Here is a 10,419-nt window from a genome sequence, read left to right as displayed (position 1 = left end):
ACTCTTCTTTTGATCAATGCTCATCGAATATTTCTGCTACGTCGGATCTTCTTTCCTCCCTAGGCTTTGTAATTAATAAGCATAAAAGTATACTTACGCCTTCAAGAACGTGTCGCTTTTTAGGTTTTATTTTTGACACCGATTATTTCTCGGTTTCTATTCCACCTGACAAGAGAAAGAAGCTCTTCCAGAGTACTCTTTCTATGTTGCACAAGAATTCGTGTAAAATTCGTGCTTTTGCTAGCTTTATTGGTTCCCTTATTTCCGTCTGCCCTGCAGTAAAATATGGCATCTACATCTTTGTGTTATATTAGATTTTAAGTAAATAAATGAAATCACACACATATGCAATTGTTATATCATATATTTCTATTATTTGTATTGTGTTTTATGTAAATCTGTTTACAGTATAAATAATAACAATAAGAAGAAAATAATAACAATATTACATGGTATCAGGTAACATATGAACCAATGTATAATGAAAGTACAACTCAATCAACAACATTGCATCAAGAAACATATGAATCCATATGTGATAGTGAAAATACAACTTATGACGCAAGCGATAAATAAGTAAGTAAAAAACTATATGCAAGAACAAGAAGAATAATTTTCCTATATTATATTTTCTTTTACTGACAAAGTATTGTTTTATATATATATATATATATACACATACATATATATGACGTAATACTGTAGGTCCTGTGTATGAAAAAAAATTTCTGAATTCTATTGCTTTCAGTATTTAATATCACCAATAGATCTTGGCTTCCTAAATAATTCCTTAAGTGTTTTAATTAAAAGTAGCAAATGTGATATTTTATTTATTGCTCTTTTGTTTAAACGAACATTCAGTAGTTTTTTGTATCCAAAAAAGAATTATTTTTTTAAATCACTTAAACATATTAAATGCATGTAATCTAATAGTATTTAACTTATAGATAGGAATTTTGGATTATTACTTAAAATACTATTATCAATTTGAAAATCTTTGTAACCATTTATAACGAATAGTTCATCTATTCTTAAACAGCATAATTTTTCACTTAGAAAGCAGATGCTACCATTAATCTGTAATTAAATAATTGTCGATTAAGTTTACGCGAGTCAGTCGTTAATTAAACAATTAAAAAATATATATATAAAATAATTTTCTTACACTTCATGAAATTATGAAAATTATTACATGTTCAAATTTGTGCTAAGGATATTTTTTAGATTTTTCTGAGGTTTTGTTCAATAAAATATTGTCAGATCCTTTGAAGTATTATATAATAAAGAATACCTATCACAAAACATTCATAATTTGTTACATTTATGTTCTAATGTTAGAGCATTTGGTGCAGTAGATAATTTTAGTGTTTTCCGTTTTGAAAACTTTATTATGCACATAAAGAGAAAATTAAGAAAAAATGAGAAGCTTTTACAACAATTAACAAAAATATACAAAGATGCTGATTATATATTGTCATTAAACAATAATTTCAATAATACAAAATATGTATGTAATCACTTATATAATGATGAATCAATATGTAATAATTATAATATTAAATCGCAATAGATGCAAATATTTAACGATAAATTTTACATAAATTGTAAAAGTTTTACTAAACATTGTTGTATTAAAAAAAATAATATATCCATATTAGTTATGTAATCGAAAATGAAAACAATGATATATTTATTTGGTAAGATATTAATAAGAAATTTACACATGTAAAAGATTTGTATGATAATACTTTGTGAATCAAGTCAATTCGGCATTAAAATAATGACTATAGTATATATTCCTGGTCAATTACAGATTTACTATATAAAGCATGGAAAATATGGACATGATTTAAATATATTTGCAATATTTCCCTTAAAGCATATAGTTTAAGCGTATATTTTTGTTTTAAAACAATTTTAGTAATATTTGTTTATGTGTATATACATAATGTTATGGGGGAGTTGTGGTTAGGTTCGGTTAATCAGAAGGCCCCCTTTTAACAATAATAATGCGTATCGGATATATTTGATATATTCTCTCTATGTACACTTGTAAATGCGTCAGTGTGTAATTGATAGGATCTTGAGGATGAGTAATGACAGAGAGAGAGAAGAGCGCAAAGGTGAGTCGCGCTCAGGCGAGGCATCGGCACCCCCATCATATGAGAACGAGTGGAGAGAGGTGGTAAAAGTGGTGTTGGAAGTTGAGCCCCCCCGACACCATCTCAGCCGATGCCGCAGCATGCGTCCTGCTGCTAAGGGGAGTCCTGGCGAACATTATAGAGGAAAAAGACAAAATACCTGAGGCCTGAGAGATGGAGGAAATAGACGGAAGTGTGGCAAGCTATTTTACAGCAAGGGCCAAAGCAGCCACGGCCAAGAGGAACACGAAGAAAAGAGGAACGACCAAGAAAGCGTTCAGGTACGCCAGGACTCAAGAGCTGTACAGGCAAAATCCAAGCTTTCTGGAAAAATACGCAAGGGAGGGTATCGACTGGACCCAGCAATCGCGTAGCGAACTGGCGACAGTCGATATTAAAAACCTGTACGGCTCATTGTGGGAAACGAAGGCCCATATAAACCTCCCAGAACTAGGTGCTCCCGAGGCGGAACAGGAGCTAGATAGGATCTTGGACCCTATCACAAGAGCAGAACTGACGAAGAGGATATCAAAAACCAAAGCAAACGTAGCGGCAGGGCCCGATGGGTTGACCAAAAAAGATATTGGTACAGCCACGGCCAAAGAAATCCTCAGGCTATGGTTCAACATTATAATGGTCCGTGGATATCAACCATCAGCCTAGAGGAAAAATAGAACGACGCTCTTACCGAAAGACGGTCAGAATATTACCAAAGTGACCAACTACAGACCAATTACAATAAGTTCGATACTGGCACGATTGTACTGGGGGATCGTTGACCAGAAATTGCGGAAGAGCGTCGTTGTCAATAAAAGACAAAAAGGCTTCACATCCGAAGCAGAATGTTTTAATAACGTGCACATTTTTAGTGAGTTGCTGAGGCACTTGAAAATGACAGAAGGCCTGGTCGCAGTGCAATTGGACGTCTCCAAAGCGTTTGATACAATACCACATGAGATAATTGGAGAGGCGCTGCGTAGAAAGGGGCTGCCCGAGCTAGTGGTGCGGCTCGTGGTAGACTCTTACAAGGATGTGCACACTACAATAAAGAATGGAAGCGATGAAATAAAGATTAACATCCAGCGCGGGGTCAAGCAGGGAGACCTCTTGTCGCCTCTAATATTTAACTTGGTGATGGAACCAATGTTGGCGGCGCTGGAAAGCCAACCGGGTTACAAAATTGACAGTGACCATAATGTATCAGTGCTAGCATTCGCCGACGATGTTATCCTAACGGCACGTACGGCACCACAAGCTAGCAATCTGCTAGGTGTTGCGGAGGCATACCTAAGGGGGCTAGGTATGAGCATTTCGGCTACCAAATGCGCGACCTTCCGCATAGTAACGACAAAAGACTCCTGGTACCTAGCAGATCCCGGTCTGGCACTGCATAGTGCAGAAGGTATTTCGTACGCGGATGCGGATACCACGATTAAATATCTTGGTGTGAGAATATCTCCTTGGGCAAGAATTGACATTAAGAGCCTGAAGCGAGATCTCTGCACAACGCTACAGCGCATTAAAAAGCTGGCGTTGAAACCGCACCAAAAGGTAAACCTAATCTCCACTTACCTAGTCCCACACTACTTGTATCAGTTAGTGCTGGCGTTACCGCCAGTCACTTTACTTAGGCAACTCGACCAGGAGCTGCGAGTAGTGATCAAAGACATTTACCGCAGTCGACAGCCGATGGATTTATATACTGCGGTAAGAGAGACGGGGGAGGTTTCCTCAAGCTGGAGTTTTTGGTGGTAAGCTCCGGCTTGAGGGCAGGCTTGAAATTCATAGAATCTCCGGATCAAGTGATGCGAGCTCTAGCGGACGCGGCAGGCATGGTGAACCGTCTCAAGAGCCTAGCAGCGTCCGCACAAATCAACTGGCCAATAACGACAGAAGGAATACGACACTTCAAGATTAATGCGAAGAAGAAAGAGCTCGCATCGTGGTCGGCTTTGGTGTCGCAAGGCAAATCAGTGAAGTCCTGCACTGATGATAGGATAGGAATGCATGGCTGTACAATCCTACGCTCCTAAAACCATGTCGGTTTATAACGGCTCTGAAAATGGGCACCAACACCACAGCAAACAAAACGGTCTTACATAAAGCCGGCCTGACGGCGGACGTGAAGTGCAGGAAATGCAAGGCACAGCCCGAAACACTAGCGCACATATTGGGGCAATGTACAATTATGAAGGAGCACACGATCCGCCGTCATGACGAAATTAAAGACCTGATCATTGAGAGAGTGGTCAAACAGAACAAAAAGGTAGCGGTAACGAGGGAACCTACGTTCAAGTTGCCCTCGGGCGGGAATCTCAAACCCGATCTGGTGATACAGAGCCGGAAAGGGATCCAAGTGGTCGATGTAACAGTCCGCCACGAGGACAATGATTACCTTGCTCAGGGACATAAAGACAAGCTACAAAAATATAGCCGACTGCTACCTCACCTGCGGCACAAATTAGGAGCGGTGTCAGCAGAAGTCCTACCAATTGTGGTAGGAACACGAGGGGCTATGCCCAAGGAGACGGTCAAAAATCTGGCAAAGTTGAAAATAACAGACCGAAAAACGCTTATCACAATATCAATGATAGCGTTACGTAATTCCATCAAGCAGTACCACATGTTCATGGATTACGATGCCCCTCGCAGGCCGGCGAGGGCCCCCAGCCTTGTCAGTTAAAAACTTCCGCCCAAATAGCCTGACTAGCCTAATATTGATTGAACAAAGTGGCGCCACAGGAGTGGACCACGGATGACTTTATTTATTTATTTATTTATTGCCGATTTATGGCTTTTACTGCAGGACATCGGGGGATCCGGACAGCGAGGGCACTTTACACCCGAGCAAAAAGGAGAACCAATTTTAAACTATGGACATTGGCGCAAGCCGCATCAATTGCGAGCTATTTATTTATTTATTTATTTATTTATATTTATTAAGCTTGGCATAATAAGATGCGTTGTGGTAAGACTAGCAGTGCGAGTCGTAAGGCCCCGAACCAAGAAACGGTGTACCACGGCGGCAGAGCCAGAGTCTGTCTATCACGGACCGGACAACTCTGGGCGAGAACCTCCACGAGATCTTTCCCGGTAACGGGCGATACCGAAAAATACGCCCGGCTAACGCCCGCTTTCTCAAAGTTAGAGAACTCTGTTTTTGGCTAATTTTCCTGCCCATGGCAAGAGTTCCCTGGTAGGTCAGTCAGACGGGTTTCAGACTGCGTACAGTTAAGTCGGAAGTCTAGATAGTACGAACAAGAGCAAGGTTTATATGAAAGAAAGGGAACACTATTTTATTTTAATCCTATTTATCATTGTTGGGAGCCCCGTGCAAACATAGGGCGCCAAACAGTCAACTTGCCAGGCGCCCTCACAGCCGAGGCTCCGTTGTTACTGGAGACCATGCCAGGACCAAAATGGAAAGTCCGCGGCAAAGAAGTTGCGCAGAATTTAGTCGGAAGCTGGTTCGTTTTGGATGTGGCAGGAGTAGGCGCCGCTCGAAGGGATTTCTAGGTGGTTCCTCGGCAGCCTTAGCCTCCGAAGAGGGTCCGCGTAGGATGTGGAAGGATTAAGCGGCACCCGAAGGTGCCCGGAGGAGGTTAGGACTTCCCCCTAGTCGCTGTCGCTACCGAACAATTCTTTGAAGACGGCCCGCTTCGTTTCCAATAGAGCGCTAGGAATGCGCTTCCCGGGTGTACATGGGAGCGTACGTCTCGGGAGCTTCTGGCGACTTCGGCGATGATGTCCTCGGAGGTTGCCTGCGTACCCCTGGTGGTTAGGTCTGAAACCACCCGAGGGCCGGTTTTGGTCTGTGTTGAACGGCCAATGGTAACCGCAGGGCCAAATGTTGCGGTCTGCGTCGCTCGGGTGACCTTCCCACGTCCAGCGGTTTGTGTCGCCCTGGTGACTAGTGGATGGCGAGGAGGACCTCTAGGTAGGAGACGTGGGTCCCTCGGCTTCTCCGGGGAGAATGCAATTTTGATAAGTCGCCACGGGATGTCGGTCTTCGCTGGTGACGCTAGTGGCTTCCTTGGTTGGTTGGTCTCCGGCCGCATCGGATTGGTCCGCGGACCGCGGTAGCCGAGCAGGCGACAGCAAGGCAGATTGCTGGTCTTTTCTCCCGAAAGAGTTCCCTGAGGTACCAGAGCTCGCCCGCGCCGAAAATCAGAACTCCGAGACCCTTAGGTACTTCTTATCAAAAAGACGAATTACTTGTATAGGCCCTCTTGAGCTCTCTATACCAGTAAGAAGCTAAGCTTAATCTCTCGACGTGGGTGGTCTCCTTATGTAAACCAGGTGTTGTATTTCTTCTTGTGAGTTTGAGGCGCCGCGCTTTCGTCTAGTGGTGGCCGCGCGCACTACTCGCGGTCGCCGGGGCCGCTGACCCGGCCGCGGACGCTGCGTGCGCGCGCGTCGCGCTGTGGCGTGCCGCCACAATGTTTTACACATATCATAAGAAAAATGAGCAATTATGGATAATAATTGTGAAGTTAATATTTACCAGCAATATGGTTTATTTTGCTTCCCGGACGGTTGGCTGGTCTCCTAAGTGTCCGGTTGTCTCGATGGTGGCGGCCGTGCCGTTGCCTCGAAAGGCCGGTTGCTTACCGGGATACGTGGTGGCCCGGAGATAGCGCGTGCGATACGCTCCCGGAGAGTGCTCCTTTGCTTGCTCATGCTGACTGCCGTTTCTTCTTTCATGAATCGTTGCGCCTTATATACTCTGCCGATCTTGTTTTGCCTCGGCGTCCGGACTCTCTTTCAAATCTTTTACATGCACGGTCCCGATAATCCTGTTGTTTTGATCCCGCAGACGGACGATGATAGGGGAGATATGCTTGTCGACGGTGAACGGTCCCGAATAGCGAGGCGCTAATTTACTCGCGAAATGTTCCTGGGCGTTTGACAGCGGGTGTTCCCGGCGGTAGACGCGTTGTCCTATATCCGGTCTCCAGTCGCGTCTTCGCAGATTGTAGTACCGCGCCTGTTTCGCCGTGGCTCCTTCTTGTTGGCGGGTGGCAATTTCGAATTGCTCGCGCATTTTTTAAATTTGCCGAACTCGCGCGGCGGGCCGGTCGGTCAGTGCGTCACCCAGAGTGTTCATTTCTCGCTCTTAGTGTGCCGGGTGCGGTAAGTTCCCGTCCATACGTCAACATCGCCAGCGTGTATCCGATGCTCTCATGGACGGTATTGGCGGCGAACGTCAGTTGCGGCAGGTGTCTATCCTATTGGGTGATCCTGGCCAATAAACTGCGCAATCATTGTCTTCAACGTCCTGTTGGCTCACTCGACGGGGTTGCATTGGGGCGAGTACGGCGGAGTTTTTTGGTGCTCGATTCCGGCCCGGGCGATCATATCGCGGAACTCACAGCTTTCAAACTGTTGTCCATTGTCGGTGATGACTCTCTTCGGGCATTCATGTTGAAGTACGATGTCTCAACGGTTCATGTGACGGCGGAGGCGGTGGCTTGTCGTAAGGGCCTGGTAGTGATCCACTTCGTGAATATGTCTTGGCAGACCAGTATCCACGTATGGCCTTCGGATTGCAGCCGCCACCGATACTCGGCGCTGCTACGATCCGAGACCTGGCGATCAGCATAACCAGGATGGAGGAGAGGCGACCGCCGAGCCGACAGCCCGAGGAGCCGGAAGAATCCGCCGAGGCATTACCCGAAAATCGGCCGATCCCGAGCCCGAGGCAGCGTAAGTCACCACCGATGGCCGAGTCAGCCGATCCCCATCACCGACACTCAACGACGCCGAGAAAGCAGCCGAGAGAGGAAGGATTTAAAACCACCGTCTCCGAGCCGTCGCAGAACGTCGACGAGCCGCCCGATGACAACACCGAGCTGCCCCAAGCGTCCCAATTTATAGAATTATAGATTAAGTTATTTTTGTAAAATAAAAGTTTATTTCCTTTCTTATGTAAGCGCGAGACGGCAGAGCGCACGATCCGCGACCGCGAACGCGACGCGTGTAGTATGAGTGTGTGTATGAATGCCGCGCGTAGTATTAAGTTTGATTATATATTATTTAACCGATTAAAATATTATTATATCTGTTGTAAGCCGAGCAGGTTAGATTTATGTTAAACATATCTTTATTTCTCACGCGAAATGCGTACCATTATGTTAGAGCGCTACGCGAATCATAAACGCATTATGTAGCCGATTAAATATATATTTCATATAATCATATGACTCACAGATTAATTTTCCGATAAAAAAGCCAATTCGCCGATAAAACTTTTATTTCTACTCATTAATAAAGGTCGAGTCATTCGCCGAGCCGCGTGAGCCAGCCGAGCGAACGCCGAGCGCCTAACGGAGAGGCAACCCGTCGTACACCGTTTGACAGGTGGGGTTATGTTCCCCTTGGTCGCGCGATGAACCAGCAACAGCGGCATCATTTGCACGAGGACCAACGAGTAATTATGTCAATTCCGGGTACAGTCACTTTTTACATACGCATACAATGGGCAACGACATATTATTCAGTGTTTATTACATTCTCTGTCGATCAGATAATGCCCGCGCATGTGAATATTACGTATAGCATCTACGAGCATATCTCCGAGTGAGCGCGACGACAGTCACGACCGACAGCGATAGAATCGCGTATAAAATATTTAGTTTGTCATTATTTGAGTATATTATTGTTATAAAAACGCGTTAATTACAGTAGCACCGATTCCGGCATAATATTATTAAATTCTTGTCAATTGCATTTTCTTGCACGCCATGTGAATGAGCGTAAGTATTTGATAGGCGAAATAACGCCGTAATTGTTTAAATTTCATTAATTAATTGTTTAGCGCAAATAGCGCATTACTGTCACCCCATTGGCTGATGCATGGGATGAACAAGCATAATACCGGAATCGATGTTGGAAATCCTCCTTATCATTATCACCAGGGATTTCCGGAACGCGCAGGCGATCCGGAAATGCCGAGAGAGAGCGAGCGAGTGTATGAAAGAGATAACCACTCGACGCTTTCCGATTGGCCAATGACATCAGATACAACTGAAAGCGCTAATCGGAAGGCGCCGGGTGGGGAGTGAATGAGGCGATGCAGCGATCGTCTTGCAGAGAAAAAAAAAAGTCTGCCACGAGCTCTCGTAGCGCGTAGACGTGGTGCGAGAACGCGTTTCGCGCGCGAATCGAGTCTCAAGAAACAAAGAGAGTCCGGACGGAAGTGCGTGAAATGAATACGTGCAATAACATTCCGTAACGTCTCTTAGCAGGCATTTCCGCGTAGTGCGAACGTGCGCGTTAAATACATCGCATAATATCACACGCAGGGCGTTGCCATGCGAGAAGCACGTCCTTGGCATAAGTGATTATAGCCGCACGCGTAATATGCGTCTGCCGATCGTGCACGCGAGTGTGTGAGCTTGTTAAATGCGTTAATTCGCAATAAAGCAGAGTATTTGTGTACGTGTTGTGTTATTATTCCACCCACGATAACGTATGGGCGAGTCCATTCGGAAGCGGCCATTTTCTCATACCGCGTGGCAACAGCCATCACAGCGATCTGTTGCATCATCCCAGGACATCCCCAGCGTACACCTAGAGGACATCCTCGAGAGCGGCGAGACGTCCACAACATAAACAGAGGAACTTGAGGAAAATTACATCAACGCTTTAGGGTGAGATCACATCCTGGCGGCGGGATCATACACCGACCTGACGACCGTTACAACATATTTGCGTAAGAAAATCTAAGATTTCCCAAGCTTTCTTTAATTATTATAATTCGTACGGTCACAGGATGACCTTGGCAGAGGCCCTATTAAGTCGATGGCGATGACCATATTTGGAGCGTCTATGGCGGCGTGATGTAGGAGCCCGGCCGTTTGTCGTTGCGCGGGCTTATGTTCCCGGCAGTTTCTGCATTGTCGCACGTAATTGGCGGCTTGCCGGAACATTCCTGGCCAGTAATACCTCTGCGCCAGTTGAGCGAGGGTCTTCGTTATTCCCAGATGTCCTGCGGTAGTAGCGTCGTAGCACTCCCTCAGTGCCTCCTCCCGTAGCGGTAGCGGCAGGCACAGCTTCCAGGCGGATGTTTCGGATCCTTATCGGTCGAATGGCGTTCGTGGAAGTGACAGTATAGGCGGTCGCCTTGCACTCTGTAATCCGGACATTTGCGCGGCCTGTAGTATTCGTTGGTGCCATTTGCAGGGCAAGATGGCTGCCAGATTCTGTCCATCGGTATTTTCCTCTTCTTCCTCCCGCTCCACAAAAGGCTGGCAAGACATCACGTCTGGCACATGGT

At 45.4% G+C, this 10,419-nt stretch overlaps 1 protein-coding gene across 1 annotated transcript; it reads left to right on the top strand.

Annotated features, from left to right (window-relative positions):
* The first annotated feature begins 3,443 nt into the window (after positions 1 to 3,443).
* Positions 3,444 to 4,174, top strand: LOC118646788. The gene is made up of 2 exons (XM_036290441.1): positions 3,444 to 3,692; positions 3,773 to 4,174. Exons 1-2 carry the CDS (start codon positions 3,444 to 3,446, stop codon positions 4,172 to 4,174), a joined length of 651 nt encoding a protein of 216 aa, XP_036146334.1.
* Positions 4,175 to 10,419: the final 6,245 nt, after the last annotated feature.

The sequence above is a fragment of the Monomorium pharaonis genome, chromosome 8 (genome assembly GCF_013373865.1).
Source record: "Monomorium pharaonis isolate MP-MQ-018 chromosome 8, ASM1337386v2, whole genome shotgun sequence".
NCBI lineage: Eukaryota > Metazoa > Arthropoda > Insecta > Hymenoptera > Formicidae > Monomorium > Monomorium pharaonis.
Note: the sequence above shows the minus strand (reverse complement) of the source record. Positions and strands in the feature narration are given on the sequence as shown.